An 18,526-nucleotide genomic window follows, 5' to 3' on the forward strand; every position below is an offset into this window, starting at 1 on the left:
TTTTCTTCTAGACTGACCTCTTATCCCTCCTCCCCCCTTCTCTCATTCCGCCCATTCAGGAAAGCGCGTTGCTATGTCCGTGTTCTGTGCAACCTGGGCTGGGATCCACGTATCGCAAACACAGCAGTGCCTTTTCTTCCTTCTCCCATGATGCTGCGTTCATTTAACTCTGCACGGCGGAGCCAGCCCATGCACTAGCGCGGCCAGCCGGGAGCTGTTGTTTTTGGGGGCTTTTTGTGTTTTTTTTTGTTTTGTTTTCCTTTGTGTTTTAAAGGGCAACCGGAAAAAAAAAAATACACGCGCGTCGTTTGGACTTGTCGCTCCAGCTCGTCGTATCCGGCTTGCTTTGCTTTGTTTTGTTTTGTTTTGTTTTTTTTTAAAAAAAGGGTGATTTTTATTAAGTGCATAATCGACACCAGACACAGAGGCACATTCGTCTCCCGAGCTGCCGGAGCGGAGGATGAATTCGATACGACAGGTGCCTTCCAGGGTGAAAAGCAGAAGAAATGAGAACAGTTTGGGGGCGGAGAAAGAGCATTTTGACAAGCAGCAGGTAACGAGAATATCGCATTGTAAACCGGTGGGCTTGGTTCATTGATGATTTAAAGTCCTACAACTGGGCGAGTAATAGAATTAATTTCACATGTACGTATACATTGTGCCCTACGTGACAAGACGGGAAGAGTTCAAAAGGTCTATGTCAGTGAAATTCTTCGAAGAGAACTCGAGCATTTTGTGGGGAAATTGTGTTTACTTAGTGGTAGCCAGCCTAGGTTGGCTTCTTGAGCTGAAGCATGATGTCAGTCATTCGGTGTCTGTTCTGTGTAGCCGTAGCTGCAAGGAACGCTGTCAAAGCGGTCATTGACTGTCCTTGTTTTTGTAATTTGTTTGTGTAATATTACTTGATCTGTTTTGTTTTCGGTGTTGAAACCCGGCTGGGGAGCGCAGTGGAGGGGAGGAGATTGCAGATTAATTAAAGAGATTGCTTAGATCTAGACAGGGAAGTGTCCCAAAATAAGTTCACAGTACTCGGCCCGCTTAAAAAAAAAAGACCCCCCCAAAATGCATCGTTATAAAAGTCCTAAATTCACACTTTTAAAATCCCGTCGTGGATGATAACTGCTAAGAATTCAATATACTGTTGACAGGTCAGTTGTGTCTGCGGTATTTTGCTGAAAAGGGGACTGGTTGGTGTTGGTTTACATAAACCGGCAAGGTGGTGATTTCTTTTTTAAAAAGTTTTATGTCTTCCACGCAAAATACGTCATTCAAAGGTGAGTGCACAAATGACGGCTACGAAACAACACCTGATGAAAACATTCATTCTTCCACGTTTGTTTTTTAACCTGAGCTACGGGCGAACGTCAGCATGAATGCCTCCTTGTAGCCCTGAGAGGGCGCCTCCCTAGTTACCACCTACTTACTCCCAGCTGATTAGGGAAGTTGTGCACGTCAGGATTCAATAAAAAGGACGTTGTCGGAGGCTTTGCTTACACTCAACGTGATCGGCCTGATGTACAAGCGATACCTGTTCAAGCAGCTTAATGGTGGGTGTAAGCAAACAACTTCGGACAACAGGCTCCCGTGACCCCTGGGGCATGGAGCTTAAGACTTGACGGAAATTCCTTTGATTCCAGTGGGTTTTCTGTTACATCCGACCCATTACGGCCATTTGGTTCAGTTTATCAGGTTATCATAGCCACTGTAACGCGAACAGCCTCCCCCAAATTATTAGTTCTCCTTGACACCCCTTTCCCAAAAAGAGGCAGTTCAAACGGGTCAATCAAACCTCATCTGCTCCCTCGTCTCTGTGGGAGATGGAAGGGGAAAAAAGCACACAGCTTGCACTCTAAATGAATTATAGGGGAGGGAGAATGCCTGTTCCACAAAGACTGGTCCGCTGAGCTGGAGTCGAACCCGGGACATTGGGCAAGTGCGAACCCTTTAACAGAACTGAAGGGTTCTGCATGGCCAGCCGCGTGTGGATTACAAAAACCAAATGAAAAGGCGAGCGCCGAGCTCCGGGAAGAAGCGAGTCCAGCGGGGAGAAATTGTCCGGTCTCGCTCTGAGCGGGATGGGGTCGTCTCATCCCATCACTCGGCACCTTTCGGGATGAGTTCGGATTGAATGTGAACGCGCCCTTGAGGTCTTCTTTGTTTCTGAAATTCAGACTCCAAGCACAGGGAAAAACTTGGAGGAGTGATGATGATGATGATGATGCAGACGGAGGGGGGGGACGAAGAGCCGGAGGGCGTGAGCCGAGGGCCACGCCTCTTGCCTTTCAGGCCCGGGCGATTCCAACCTCCGCGGTGGAGGTCACATCGCGTGGAAACCTCCCCCCCCCCCTCTTCGCTCACGTGCGTCTGGCCACTTTCACTTTTGCCTCTCTGGCGTTGGCAGGGCGGGGCTCTCTCCCCGCAGGCCCTGGCGCCGCCCTGGCGAGTCCGCGGGATGAGACGACGTGCCGGGCTGGGACGAATCCCATGCCGAAGGTGGGAAGGCGATAAAGAGGAGAAAAGAACATGAGGAAGGTGCCGTCCAGAGACAAAAACAAACTGTGAAGGTCCTGATGAAGGCTTTTGTGCCAAAACCTCAACCTCTTTTTAAATTAGAAACATATTTTGGAGTCATTCAGTATACAGTGAATCCTGTTTTTGATAAAGTGATACAGATATTTTTATTTGTTTCCGTATAACTGCAACATTTTTTAAGGTCAGACCTGACATTTTTTTATGTAGAATTTTGAACAGACCAACAGGACCCCCTTGAAAACAAACTGGGCTGGTGCATCTTAAGGTGTCAGTATGCTTTGAACAAAATGTATGTTTTCTTTTTAAGCAGTCATAATAGTACCTCTATAATAGTGTGAAGTCTGTTTTACACCTTGCTGCTTCTTAATGATTTTGTATTAATACTAGCATGTGAAAGTATGTAAAAAGTCAGCATGCTTTCACTGAGGAATGTAATTAGTTCCTCGTTTTAGGAAGAATTTAACGCACTCTGATGTTAAAATCTTAGCTCGGACAAAGATTGATGAAATGCAGTGTTGTGATTCTGGGAGGCTCTAGGGAGTCAGTCCAGGAACAGCAAATTAAATGGGCAGCAAGCTAATTAGTGGACTCAAGATGAAGAAAGCACTATCATGATTGTTAAGGTTTTAGAAGGTTAGATATCACTGCATCCCCTGACACATCGCATCTCGCATGCATAAGAGAGAAACCGAAAGTTTCCAAATGGCATCTGTCTGGATTTTTTAATGCTCTTCCACAGGTCTTCCACCATCTTGTTGACCAGAAACTAGATTTTTGCAATAATTATCATAAGCAGACTAAGTAAGCATTCTTCGATAGAATCGCATTGGAATCACTCATGCTCAAACAACAAACCTGATCAGAAAGATAATCTTGGAACAGTCCTGATGAGGAGCTTCACTGGACTCAAGGCAGATACAGTGCATCAGTGTTTATGGCGTGTGGCGCTGGACAAGACCCCCCTGTCGTGAAAGTCACTTCTGTGCAAGATAGAGCCTGATTAAAATGGCGCTTCGTTAGGAACTCGTAATGAAATGGACATGGACAGGAGGCAGCTGGCGTTGTCATCCGTGATGAGGAAAGTTCCGCAGACAGACACCAATCTTAGTGGACGGCCTGTTTCACTCACGAGGGAATTGCCTCCTGGCCTGCAAGGTGATCTGTAAGGTGGGGAGGCACAAGACTGAGCAGTAAAGTGCAAATCTATGCTGTAATTCTTTGTCATTGTGGATAAGATATGCAGCCGTTAGACTGCTATATCTTGGATAAATTTCAAATGCCAGTTAAATTGCTTAATGCGATTTGCAGTTGACAAAATCATTATATGACATGATTTGATCTGTACAGTAGTATAGGTATCTTAAATTAATGAATGGGACCTTTATTTTCATTCCCAGGTAGTGCAGTCTGACTTTAAATTAGACACTACAGCTGTTGATGCTCTGGAAACAGTCCAGAGAATTAGAGTCAGATGCATTCCTGGAAAATGCCTCACATTGACACACTAAAACAACTGAATGTTGTGAGTCTTGAACAGAGAAGATTATGAAGGCTCCTAATTCAAATCCTGAAAATCTTCAAAGCCGTTTTTTCACTGTTGATTGGAAAGAAATGTTTTACGGAAGTAAACATTTTACCACTAACGGCAGGATGCAGCTTGGTCTGTATGCATCTGTCCCAAGGCATTATTCTCTCCAAATGCAGCACCAGCACACGTATTAATTTTTCCCATCGTATCCGAACCTCATCGTTGGCTGCTGCTGGAAGGCACAGTCTGTGAGTGCGGCCGAGGACTGTGGCTCACCAGTGAAGCCGCATTGTGCTAGGAAGTATCATTCAGTGCCATTTCATGCATCTGCTCATGTTCCCGGGAGAGGTAAAGTATGAAGGTCTTTCCTATCAGACAGAATCATGGCAGTTCCCTTGACCCTGACATTGATCCAGTACGTTCTCAACAATAAAATCCGGGCCCTGAGTGGCTTTGTTTCTTAATAGAAACTAGTCTAGCAGGTTTTCCTGTGTTTAGTGAGATCTGCTCAATGTCCGAGGACAGATTTCTAGTCACCCTAAAACAGCTTGACGGAGTAATGATTAGGGCCTCCAATAAGCCTACTTTTCAGTTTCAGTTTCATGCATAATTTGTATAGATTTGGATTTTGAACCGGCCTCAAGCAGTTAATTACAAAGGCAAATCGTTTTCCAAGCTCAAAGTAGTGAGCCTCTTAGCGCTGTGGCCCTGGGTTCAGTTCCGCACCTGGAGTTTGTCTCCTCGTGTTTGTGTGGGTTTCTGCCACAGTCCAAAGACATACGGGTAGCTTGGCTGTCTTCTAGGGAAAGCTGGCCCTGCTGTGAGTGTGTGTCCTGCGATGAACGGGCGGTGTGTCCTGCCTTGCACCAGTTGCTTGAAGGGATACTCTAGCTTCTTCGCAAGCCCTCAATTGGATGAAGTCGTTAGAAGGTAAATAGATGGATGGAAATTAATGAATAAAAACATTTACTTTGCATAAATGCTGAAACGTATTCTAAGGGAGTTAACAGAGTGTGTCCTGTCCAGATATCCGCGGAAAAATAATTGCAATTTGAATACTTCTGTAGGATGGATGTTGGAGCTCAGGCCTTCCACAGGTAATTTTAGTGCGAGCTGAGTAAAATAGTCTTTCCAGTGCTCCTCATGTGTTTTTAATGCAACCAATGTCAAGTGTGGTCCCAAATGATTAATGCTGTGTACACGTGCTCTGGCTGTTCGTTTCCACTGCAGGTTCACCCTCTCTCCCAGATTCCTAAAGGCACAGTCCGTTAGGTCCTGCAGAAGCACAGAGATACAGTGCAGATAAGGGCAGAGGGCAGCTGCTGCACTGTAAATAGCCTTTACCCTCATTTCACTGCGTCTGTGAAAGTGCACGTCCTGAACAAGATAAACAAGTGTAGGAGCCGGCTGTGGAAAGGAAGCAGGATAATTCAGGGAATTAGTAAAAGGATGTGTAATGCATCAGTATCCTCCCGGTGTCAAGTTATTTAAAGCTTTTAATTCAAACCTTTAGTCCTTGTCCACTCCTGTCTCAACCTCTGGCCCTGCCCATCCTCAGTCTCATGTCTCGCTTCACTGCTCTTTGCTCCGCCTTTCCCACCAGACTCCCCGTGTCCCCTCCCCGTTCTCGGACTTCCAGAGCCTGTCCTGTCTCCACTCTGGCCTCCTCAGTGCTGGAATAACCTGCCGTGCCTGCAGTGATCACTGAGCAGCTGTCGGCGCCTGTTCGGCACTCATCCGGTCAGACAGCGGCTGTGGTCTCTCGGCTCTGACCTGTATTTGTCAGTGTGTGCTTGACTGAGGCTGGCAGTGTAGTTTGCCTGTTGCTCTTGTTCACTGTAAATGTGGTCAGGCCACCAGGCCACCAGGCCTGCTGCTTGGTGTCCACACTGCCTGCGTTCTGGTTCGTTTTGTCTGGTGCAGCACTATCGTTTCCCTGCCAGATTGTGCCGGACATATCTTTCCCCTGCTTTTCAGCGTTATGTCCTGTATGTGTGTACACATACAGTATGTAGATTTTATATATGTATTATAGGAAAGAAAAATCATTTATGTATTGTAAATACCCCAGGATAAGGACGTCCGCTCGGAAAATAAGCAAGTTCACTTTCCTGTCTGTCGGAAAGTTTTATTTATGAAGTGCTGCCCGTATTTTTTAGCAAGTTAATGTGGGAAGGCCCATGCTTCTAGAGACGAGCTCTTTATTTCTTGAGGAGCGTGTTGTTTCTCACTGACTGATGTAATCACCATTGAGACAAGACGCATTCTTTTGGACAGCAGCTGAGCTGAGACAGGCACGCACGACTGTGCTCTGGAATCATTCCTCTATCCCCTTGGCTATTATATCATTGTCTTGAAGCACCAAGCAGAATACTTAAGAGCACACGTACAGCTGAATACTGAGAGCTTTACTAGGGACTGTTTTTCATTGCACTTGTAGGCAGTGGTGGTCAGCAATGCAGTGAGAGCAAACTGACAAAATCTGAATTATTTTGCCCTTTCATTTCAACGCGCACGCACGACCAGAGCTGGAAAAAGGGGGCTGTTGTTTGAAGACTGTTAGAAATATCTTTGTGCCAGCCCAACCCACATGTGAAGCCAGCTGTACTGAGCACGTGTGCCTTGTCATGTCGTCACGATGACATGAAAGATGCCATTTCATCAAGATGCAAATCGGATGGGGGAAGCAGCAGGAAGCCAGCCTGGTTCTGTGAGGCAGAGGCAGTAAAGCCCCTCTTGTGTGCTGCGGTGGTCTGGGCTTCATCACGTAGGCCTGACCTACCTAGCGGTGAGACCTCTTGTGGTTAGGGATGCGGACCCCCCCTGCTCCTTGCCACAAGGGAGGTAGTATATTCCCTACGACATGGCCTGAGAAGGCACCTGTGGTCTCCATGGAAACGTGGAAAAAGGAAAACAAAGGCCTGGGCTGAGGCATGACATCGCCTTGTTTTTGGTTAAATGAGCTCAAATATGAGTCTGAACGAATCTTTCCACTCTTAGCTTCGACGTCACCTCAACGTAAGCTTCAGAAAGCTCACTGTTGTAGCAGGGCGTTGTGCCTTGTAGTGTTTAAGTATTGTTTTTTTATGTGGTGCAGTACGGTGCCTCAGCTGATTATTAGTAAGGAAGATGACTCAAGCAAAAACAGCTGTGGGGTGACTCACGATGACTTCGAACAATGTGGACTGATGGCTTTTGCCAAGCGATTTTGTTTTTGCAGTTGTGTAGTGCATCTGGAATTGCAAACATTCCAGCAAACAAGCTTTCGCGAGGCACTCAAGAGCCTTTCTCTGCCAGATGTGTCGTCTTCATGCTGTTCCTCAGGTACGCCCAATCATGGCAGCAGACGAGGCCCAGCTTTTCTTTGATCTCTTGCTGCCCTCTGTGGTGTGGCTTTTCCAGAGCAATACTGCATTACATCTCAGCTTCTCTACACTCTATAGAATCTGCACCTTTGCACTGATGGTCCAATGATCGTTTTGTATGTGAATCTAAAAGTCTTTAATGTTTTGTTTTATTAAAGATCCTAAGTATACACACAGTAGGGCCAGCCCAAGGGACTATTATTACAGGCTATGTAGAGAAACAAGGACATGAGGTCACATTGGGAGATTAAAAAAGAATTCAATTAGGTTGGAGAAAAGTGTGGCTTGGTGGCGCAGTGGTTAGACCTGCTGCCACTCAGCGCAGGAGCCGTAGGGTTCAGTTCTGGATCTGGGGTGCTGTCTGTGTGGAGTTTGTATGCCCTCCCTGGGTTTGTGTGGGTTTCTTTGGTTTCCACAAACAGACCAAAGACTTGCATACAAAGACATCGGTTTATTGGCTTCTGGGAAAATTGGCATTGGTGTGAGTGTGATCTGTGTGTGCCCTGCGGTGCACTGGTGCCCCATCCTGGCTGTATCCCGTTGCTTGGCGGTATAGGATCCAACTCCCCTGCGACCCTGTATTGGATAAGGCTGTTAGAAAATGGCTGGATGCAGAACAGAAAAGACTTCTTTCCCCTGCGAGATGTGGGTGTCCAGAAAACGGCTCCCCAGCCAGTCATCTGAGGCCCGAACTCTGAGCTCTTTCGAGGAACAGCTTGATGAGGTTCCCTGACTCCCTCCACTGGGGTTCATGAGCCTGGTTTGGAAAGTCGTGACAGGTGAGTTTTACCCAGCTGACAATGGGTTGATGCTGTTGTAATCCTATTCTGTACAGGAGGAGGAAGTCGTCAATAATATAAAAAGTCATCAGGATATAAATTATTTGGTATCTGTGCTTGGTTGAGAAGCCAGTGGTGAGAAGCTGTGGCCTGTGGGGTTATAACTCAGTGCCTCTGTCTGAATTCCCCTGAAAACATGATGAAAGCAGTTTCACATTGTACTTTGTTGCAGCAATTGTAAATGATACCTCTAATCACTTTGGCTGTGATGACTCATACTGTACCTACAGTGAATAAGGTACCTGTCCCTTCAGACAAGAATTTTAGTTTAACTGCCCCCCCCATGATCATACATCCCTCTGGAGACTGGCCATTCCTAGTGTCAGACTTTTCCCTGTGGTTGTGGCTGTAATATTCAGCTACAGGAGCTGGGTAGATGATTTTGTAAGGCAATGGTTAACAGCAGCAGCTTAAGTCTGGCCTACGTACCCCAAGAGATCTTTACAAACTCCTCTGAGCAATTAGTGTGCAGAACAGTCACCGCAGGAGAAAAAATTGAGTTAGCAGGTGCCTGTAGTTGAGGCATAAGACCCGAACAGTAGCAAACTGCAATCAAGAGGTTTTTTTTATTTTTACATCAACTGGTGAAGGCAATTGAAACTCACTGAGCAAAAATTAAGACCCGGTATACCTCACATTACTATTGGCACTGGGGGTGATTTTTCCTTTTGGTATTTTCATTGGCAATAATCTTCTGTTTTCCACCTTGATCATTTCTTTAGAAAGCCTTTAGTTGAAAACGTTAGTGTACAGAGATGCACAGATACGGTCTTTGTGTGATGTGCCTTGGGGGCTGCAGGTGTTTTGGATGTCTTTTTCTCTGGACACATGAAAGCCGTTCCTTTGAGGTTGTTGACTGCTTGCTTGTGTCTTGATTAATGCTGGGAAATATACATTTTCTTCCTCTTCTTTGCACTTTTTGTATAACTTGATAAGCAAATCCTGCCTTATAATGTCCACAGCCACATGTCCACATGATAGCTGACGTAAAGAGCTATCATTACGTCAGTGTGCTGGGTGGGGTGGAGTTTTGTTTCATTGGAGTCAGCATGCACAGTTCTGAGACTCCAGAGCCACTGCATTATGGCTGTCAGGGTCAGGGACAGGTGTGAGCAAGAGTTAGAGCACATACAGGCAACTGAATCTTCAGAGGCAGCACTGTGCGTAGCACTGCTGCAGTATTCCTTCAAACCCTGGGGAACTTCATGTCATCTGATCCTTTACATTTAGGAGCGAAGACTTTCTGGAGTGGATGGAATCCCCTACTACATGCTGTTATTTTAAAGTGACAAGGATCAAGGGGAAAAAAAACATTTCCTACTTTTGCAATCTCTCCTACTGCAATGCAGTATGGCCTGCAGGTCTTCTAGACCACTGAAACTGTAATGTGCAATGTCTGTTTCTGTGCAGAACCACAGGGTCATTGTATACCTTGTGCTGACACATCGTCTGATTTCACGTGTCTGTACCATTGTTACCTGAGTTGACACAAACAGCTTGGCTATACGGGCTAACAGATTCAGTATGTTTTTAGCGGTGCTGTAAAAAAGAGTGAGTAAATAGACAATCACACATTTATCATACATTGCATCCAAAACCAAATTACTAACTATTAAGACAATTTAATGCTGGTTTCTCACAGCATTACAGATAGAAATATAATCTAACAAATTTCATTACTGCCAGGCCACCTGGGGAACATAACTTAAAAATGTTTCTCATTTTAAAATATGACTTCTCCCACTGTCGGTTGTCAAGAAGTGTGAAGTTGAAATTTTCTTAATTAAGTAGCATGTGGGTAGAATTCAGACCATTTCCACAAGGTAAATTATCACTTTATTCATTGCTGTCTGTGCTGTGAGGGAAATGTTCTTTCTCTTTTCACTATTACAGGAGGGTGACATTAGAAGTCCTGAACTTTTTTTTTTCTAGAGAGATGAATAGTACTGTATTTTTTTTTGTGAGAAAAAGTTCTATTCAGTCTTTAAACAGCGTTGCGTAGCAGTTCAGCCGGGGAGTTACAGTAAAACACTTCTCTCTCTTTCATGTGAGCTGGATTTATAGACACATGTCAAGGTTATGGACACAGGCAGCAATGCTGCAGTGTGATATTGTGGTTGGTATTAAGCTTTCGGCTCAGGTAGATGATAGCTGCTAGCCAAAACAACACAAACCTATTGTTGCTGTTGTGTTGGGTTTTTTTACTGTCCTGATTTTAAAATGTACCCTTTTTTATTTTGAGAGAGCACTAAATGAAACTCTTTGTTGTTGTTATTATAACATGACTTTTTCAGAACAAGCAGCGGAACAAAATCTCACTCTTAAATCCTGCTGTTTTTCATAAACCAGGTCCCACATTGAAAACCTGCTTTGGGTTTTCTTTTAAACCACTGTTCCATTTTGGAAGAAATGAAAGCCAGAAACCTCGCTGGGAGTCTGCCCCCCCCCCCACTCTGAAGAACAAAGTTTTTTTCTATTCAAACCCTGTGCTGCTGTGCTGCAATGCACACCTTGCTTGTAGGCATTCCATCAAACCGAAGTTCCTTCCCCCGCTAGGCAGCTTGCTGTTCCCTGTGAAAGCAGTCAGTCATGTCATACTCCATGACGCAATCCTTCCGAAAGAAAAAAGATCCCAGTGTTTTTTCACCCAGATTTGTGTTGCCTTTCTTGTCCAGCAAGTCCAGCTGGAGGGTCAGGTCCTCTCCGACAGCAGGCACCATGGTCAGTCACAGCAGACATGGCGGCAGTGAAGCCCTACCTGAGCATGTTTACTGCTTCCTCGGTGGGAAGAAGGAAGAAGGACCACTGCCAGGCTTATACAGGAGGCATGTCACGCCTGAAAAACTTCCCTTTTATGCGTTACAATGCGAGCTAATGTAAGGAAGTCTTGTATATAAATCCATTTTCCCATGTCAATTTTGAAACTGATATTTCCCAGAAAAGTCCCCAGCTCGCTTTCTCATGTCCTCAGTGTGTGTTTTTTTTTGCCACTGCGGACAAACGGGTGTTCCGCAGCGGAACGCTGGGAAGGTTCTAGAATGGGGGGGCGGAGAGCACGCTGACCAGGTGCCCGGGGTGGAGTGGCCCTGCTGTGTTCCTCCCCGTCACCCCTCGCCTCCCTGTCTCCACACGCCCGGCCGGCCGGACTCACCTGGCTCGTCCGACTGCAGCAGGAATGCAGCTGTGTGGGTTAGTGCATGACTGGTGGCCCTGCTCTTCACAGAACAGGAGAGAAAGGGGGGAAAATACATTATTTCCTTCCAGCATATCTGCTCTGAGTGGCTCCTCCTCTGTTGTCATTATATGAGCACAGATGTTAGAAAAAAATCACTTCACCCTGCATACTGTACTTCACTCTATTTGATAGTGGGATTAGTTTTTCAAATTTATTTTCTGTTTTGTGCTAATTAATTGGGTATGTTACATATAAAGGTGTACAAGGGTAGATGATATGGTACTGGCGTATTGTGGGTTGAAAGAATTACTGTGCTGCTGCCTTAATACTGCTCTTGATATTTATGTCACTTTTGAGCACGTTCTAAGGTTTTACAGTACATGTGTAAATGTTACAAGCAGTTCTTTAATTGTCTGCTATGCGATACAGATCCCATGAGGTATATAAATTAGTGCGAAGTTGTTTGAGCAGAGCTGTGCTTAATCGCCAGCGAAAGACAAGTCTGTGTATTAGCACTAAGAGTCAATAGGATCTGGGATCTCAGCTTTTTTCTGTTATTAAGGTGAAGCCTCCTTTCAGGCCTAATAGTACCTAGTAAGGACATAATTCATTGTAATGGCTTTAAAAGACAATAGCTGTTAAACTTTGGATTTAACAGAGCCCCAATCATCGCCTGTCATCTGGATGAGTAATGGGACTGTGTGCTAATGGTACTGCCCAGTTTTCACCATGCATTCAATTTTCCCACGTTCTCATAAGGCTTAGTTAGGGTCTTTCTTGTGTTTTTATTTTGATTTTCCAAGAGGAAAAACTATACAGTATTCAATCTTGTTTTGAGCGTACTTCTGCATGTTAATGTTTTATACCTTATAGGAATTATGTTGAGTAGTTATACTGTGAGGCCCTGGGTTCAGTTCCTGGGGTTCGGGTGCCATGAGCGTGGAGTTTGCATGTTCTCCCCATCCTCCCCATTTTAACGTAGGTTTCTCCAGGTGTTCCTGTTTCCTCCCACAGCCCAGAGACATCCTGGCAGGTCACAGTGATAAAGCTATCCCATGGAATGGATGGTGAATCACAATCCAGAAATTGATCTGGTGTAATTAAGAGATCTCTGGTCTTTGAAGGCAAAATAGTAATTTTTTTAGTCCTATTTAGACCTAAATTATCCTTAAATTACTTAATTTAACAAATCACCTATTGACCACAATGGAATGAATCCATATCTTAAGAAACTGGTGCCGTATTGGTCACCTGCAGAACCTGCTGGACTGGGGGGTTCTCCAGGACCAAGATTTGAAATCCTGGTTTAAAGGCTTTGCTGTAATGGTGTTCATTTCCTGTGTGTGTCTTAAGATTTTTTTTTATCAACTGCTTCATGTCTTGGCATGCTTTAATGCAATCTTTCAGTGTGAAATTGTCCTTGGTGCTTTTCTACTGGGTGACCTTGAAGGCTGGCACACAGGTCTCCTTTGAATTCAGCTGATAAGAACCAGCATAAACAGGTGCCTGATGCATAGAGCAGCCTGCATTCTCACAGGGCTGCTGCTGTCCCAAGTCAGGGCTGTGGCAGGGCTGCTGCAAGATGTCGAAGCACAAGGTACAGGAGGTGCTGTTAAAAAGCAAAGACGAAAAGGTAAGCAGAGCGTCTCCCTTGGCTTTCTAGTCTAGTTGATTACACCAGGCGTTTGAAGCACTCACTGGGATACAGATGCACGTCAAGGGGCTCAGGCTCCGTTGAAGGCTGTGAGAGAGGGATGCAATGTGTGTCGCTTTGCTTGACCCATTTAGCTGCCTTGCGTTAAGACGGTCTTTCACATGCTGCTCGCACTAAGAATCCGAAAATCGGCTGCGTCTGTCCTCTGTCACGCTTCTGTATTGCTCGCCATTCAATTGCATTTTTATTGTTTTAGAAAGAGCGGAAGCTCCTGTGTTGTCGAGCGCTCAGTATGACAGCGTGGGCTACAGAGTGATGGGTGCCACTGGCGAGTGAGCTGCGGTTGCAGCGCCCAAAGTGCCAGTGACAGAACTGTCAGGCACCGATCGGGAGTAAAAGGCCATTAGCCACACCAGCAAACATTAATCGCAATCCAAGTGTCCAGTCAGGCAGGAAATCTCTATTCGACTCAGTCATTGCCTGAATTATCCGAATATTGAGTTAGCTTAACGAGGTGGGGCTAATCCGCAGTTTCTTTAAAGTGGCAGGCACTTTAAATGCATTATGGATGCTTCCCCATGGCAGCTCTTTACAGAAGCCATCTGCCGGGAGAGAGGTGCCAGGCAGTGCGTACCAGAGGCTGGAGAATGTCCAGAGAGTCTCCGGGCCGATGCCCTCACTCGCCCCTGGCACAGTCCCTCTTTGTCTCTCCTTCTGTCTTTCTCTTTGTGTGCTGCTCACCAGCTATAATGAACCGGGGACACCAGTGCCGCCACAAGAGGGGTCTTCATTAACTTGGATTGCTCTTCTACCGTCTCTCCGGCTCTTGGATCTCTGTTAATAGACGCCACAGTAGAGCTCTGTGTGCCGTGAGATCACCCCCTCAATGACTCTAAATGACGCCTTTATGCAGTGGGGGCTCACTGACTACAGACGTCCTCAGACGGGCCTTCTTCTCCTTCTGAGATCATTTGCAGAAATGTGTCCCCCAGGAATAAAGAATCATTTAGCCGCGCGTGCTGGTTTAATGCTTTTGATGATGGGTGATGGGGCTGGGGCAGGCAAGGCAAGGCATGAATGAACACTAACAGGACTGCATGTGGTCTTCTTAAAATAAAAAAAGTGCCTGCTTCTATGAAGCAAACACTCTCCCTGGCTTTTTCTGCTTGCACTGTGTCCAAGATCACCTCATCCCATTGTCCTCTCATCTTTTATTTTTAACATACAACCTCAGCACTCATCAGTGCAGATTTGAACATTTTAGGGGCACTAAGAAGCTTATCAGTGAACAGGTGAAGATCAAATTCAGATTATTTGTGCTTGTTTGAATACATCTCAGTTCCCCATGTCCTCCATCCTCTTTTACAAAGTGAACTCTTCGTAAATTTCTTTACTTTCCTGCAGTGAATGCAGGGACCCAAGTATTAGCAAATCGATGTCAATGTCATCTGAGTGCTTTGCCATCAGGTCGGGATCTTTGGTCCCTGCTAGGTTTATTCAACAGTGAAATGTTTTTCCAGTTGTGATAGCACACAAATAGTTCTTCTCCCATTTTATCCACAGAATCACTTTTATTGTCAATGCCTACTTGCTTAAGTGAAAGCAAGAAAAGTTGGGAAAAACTGTATTTTTGATCTTTTATTAATTAATGTACTGTATAGTGATTTAGAATAGCTATTGGCTCTTCTACAATTTGAAAATAAACTCTTTCAAATTGTCCTCCTGCTTACCACAACTGTCTCTCACTCAAAACAAACATTCTTTTAACGTTTTTTTTCCTAAACGTCTTCTAACAAACCTGTTTTGCATACTAAGCTTAAAATGCCACTGTTCAAAATGCAGTCCCTGTGGATGCCAGTTTCTGTTGTGACAATGCTGTCAGTACAGTGCCTAATGAAGCACGCTGGGATTGCCCTCAGCGGAAGGGAAAGAGCAGATTGCAGAGCTCTGTGGTTCTTGATATTGCTCTGGGCAACGCAGAAGGTCATATACTGTGATCCAGTGCAAGACAATCTTGCAAGTCTGCGCTAAAAGCTTGCGAGATATTTTTCAGCTGTTTTTTTAATATAAATATCGAAAAAGTGAAGTTCAGTGCTGTTTACCAGAGTCACATTCAGTGCTTGCTGAGCAGGTAGTGTTGGCATAGCAGTTGATGGGCACTTTGTAGGTCAGGATCAATGTGCACCCAGGGATCCTAGACAAGGAGAGGAGGGCGTCTGGAGCCTCTGGTGCCACTGTGCCAAGGAAGCCCCTCTGTAGAACCCACCAGCAGTCTAGAGGCCTGCCCTGTAATGGGCAGCGTCTCAGCTGCATGAACTTAATGGCACATGTGAAAAGAGAGCCTGGCTAACAGAGGAAACTGGGCCGTGTCCATACTCTTGCTTCCCTTTTCGGATTAAAATCGGAGAGTTTCGTCTTGCCGATATTGATTGTTTATTGTAAGATGAGATCATTGCTTGGGGTGGACAGAATGAGGCATTTCCAGGTGTTTAAAAACGGGAGGATGGTAAAGGAAAAGGCCGTTCCTTGATTGATTTTGGGGTGGGAATAGCGAGGTGGGAAAAGTCCAGGAAAACCAATCAGCTGTCCTCTTGTGTAGGTGAGCTACAGAGGAGGCAGTGCAGGGACATCAGTTCTTGATTTTTGTTCATATAGAAAAACAATCTTTGTTGGCGTTTCTGTAAACATGCAGTACACATGCACTTACCATGATAAGCCATGGATCAGTTTTTGTATAACATTACAGAATGATTATACAGCTGGTCACTTAAGTGCCTAAATGTGTAAGTAAGGAGTAGCTGTTTTTTATATCTTAGTTAATGATATGAAAATGGGGAGGAAGGTTCTGCCAGATAACCAGGTTTCTTGGACACAAAAGCCCTGCTTTTTCTAAAGCAGAGATATGAGACCATATACATTATGGACCTAACTTTGCAACATAATTAGAAGATCATACCTCCCTGTAAGTTTCCTATTTACAAGCCCCCTCCTTATGAACACAAATGGAGCTGTGGACATAAACAGAGATGCGTATATTCGGCTAGTTTGGAGACAGTCTTTTAATAAGTATCGTGCCTATTGACCCGACTGGCACCTGCAGCAGCTGTTGCTGGGGACACTTGTGTGGAAAGGCTTCTAATGCTTCTGGCACTGCTATTTCTATAAATGGGCTTCAGTGAAAAGGCACCTTTCCCTGTTGCACTGAGGGCCCTGATAAGCAATGTTGTATTTTTAGGATTAGAGTGCAAACACCCACAGAGTGACTGACCTCTGGCTCTTGGAATTTCGCGAAACATCTGAAAGGAACTTTGGAATCGGTTTCTTCAGACTTCCTTGAATTGTGCTGTAGCAGTCAGCTGCTGCACTGGGTTAGCAGTGCACTGTTTTGGTGCATCATCGTTGTATCAGGGGACTATATTTAGTTTTTTCATACAGCACAATGTCATAGGGCATAGTCCTGGAGAGCCCCAGCCCAGCAGGGTTTGTAGGTCATCAGGAAATCAGAAGTTCTAATAATAGAAACAGTGGATTAATACAGTGGAACAATATTATTGTGATCCATTAAACGGGATATGTTAAATTATGTCCTTTAGACATTATTTAGGACTACAACTGAAGTACAACGCTCAGAGTTCTCTTAATTAAACAGAATACTGACTTGAATTTTGTTTTTTTTTATCTTTTATTCTCGGGGGGTAAACTCATGGTGTGATGCTGTGTGTGTTGTTGACTAAAAGCATAATTTTTTACTCTAAAGATTAAATCAACCATGACCAGATGAACCTGGATTCAACAAGATTAGCCAAAGAATAGCAATTATACACAGCAAATTACACCAGCAACCATATCACCCTGCAACTCCCAACTGGCAGCCCACTGTAGCTGAGTGGCTGTGAGGCTGGCTAGTACCGTTTTGGGAGACCTCCTGGGAAAAGCTAAGGTTGCTGCTGGAAGAGGTGTTAGTGGGCCAATAGTAGGTGCTCACTCTGCAGTCTGTGTGGGTCAATGCCCCAGTATAGTGACGGGGACACTACACTGTAAAAAAGTGCCGTCCTTCGGATGAGAGTGAAGGTCTTACTCTCTGTGGTCATTAAAAATCTAAGGGCGTTTCTTGAAAAGAATAGGGGTGTTACCCTAGTGTCCTGGCTAAATGTCCCATTGGCCTTTACCAATCATGGCCTCCTAATTCCCATCTCTGAATTGGCTTTATCACTCCGTTCACCTCCTCACTGATAGCTGGTGTGTGGTTCGAGCGTACTGGTGCATCATCCAGGTGGGGCTGCACACTGGTGGCGGTAGTGGGATCCCCATTACTTGTACTGCGCTTTGAGTGGAGTGTCCAGAAAAGCACTATTTAAGTGTAAGGAATCTTTATTGTTATTGTTAAAATGTCTGTCTTTCTGTTCTCGCTGTGCATTTTCCTCCTGAGAGCCAGGGTTGTGTGCGGTTTTTAAAGGTGGAATGACTGGCCTGAGCTCTGGCTATCTGTAAAAGCTGCCTGCCTTCTCCCCTGCCTCCTCAAGGAAAATGAGGCTGTGGGCAAGCAAGTTTTAAGGGGATCCTTACCAAAGTAAAAAATAACTTGCAAGACAGCCCACCTGTGGACCTGTGGGAAAGCAAAACAGATCAATCCCTCTCCCCCCAAATATACCAAGTAGTATGTCCCTGCTATTTTGTCTCCCCTACTGCATGGGCACCGCCCAGATCATCAAAACCCCTGGCTTCGATCAAAAAACATCCATGCAAGAAGATAAGTTTCCAGAAGGAAGCATTTCTATTTGACACCTGCTGCAGAATTTCTTTAACGTGTACTGTATGCAGTCAGAATCTTCTTTGATGTAGGTGTTAACCAGGCAATAATATATCATTTGAAATATCCTGTTGAAAAAATGAAAATATTTCCTATGAGTACACATTCTGCTTTAGTTACACCCTTTTACATGTGATGCGAATAGTAAACCTTTAATAACTGGAAACAGGTTGACAATAGGGTTTGGCTTTCTTGGCTTAAATCAGACTACTTAAATGTGATTTCAATCATTGAGCTTAAATACAGCTGTATATAGAAAGAGCCTACTGTATTTCAGAGGATTACATTTAAAAAAAATCTTGAATATTATAAAATACATCTGTGGCCATTAGGTTAGTCATTTAAAGACTACCACACTCTTCCAAAGCTTTCCTTTTATGATTGATTAGAATCCATTTAGTCAGTACAGACGTGAAACTAAATGTGATTATTTGAATGAACAACATTGCTAATATATGATTATTATCATATGTTATCAATCTGTGTTTTTCCTGTATAATAACGTGACCACACACAGCCTGTTGACATTTGATGTTCCAGTTAATCTTTGTTGACATTCCTGCAGTTTTCATTACTGTATGTAGGGGAACGCCTCTTGTTTGCTCAACACGGTACATACTGTA

The 18,526-nt window shown here is 44.7% G+C and overlaps 1 protein-coding gene across 1 annotated transcript in view; it reads left to right on the forward strand.

Annotated features, from left to right (window-relative positions):
- Window positions 1-99: 99 nt before the first annotated feature.
- hip1ra (huntingtin interacting protein 1 related a) overlaps window positions 100-18,526 on the forward strand; it is a 46,862-nt gene continuing 28,435 nt past the window's right edge. The window contains exon 1 of the mRNA XM_088935817.1: window positions 100-553. Coding sequence (XP_088791943.1) covers window positions 461-553 — 93 coding nt within the window. The 5' untranslated portion in view covers window positions 100-460. The remainder of the gene's footprint in view (window positions 554-18,526) is intronic.

Source organism: Atractosteus spatula, chromosome 17 (assembly GCF_055471065.1).
Source record: "Atractosteus spatula isolate fAtrSpa1 chromosome 17, fAtrSpa1.hap1, whole genome shotgun sequence".
Classification (NCBI taxonomy): Eukaryota; Metazoa; Chordata; class Actinopteri; order Semionotiformes; family Lepisosteidae; genus Atractosteus; species Atractosteus spatula.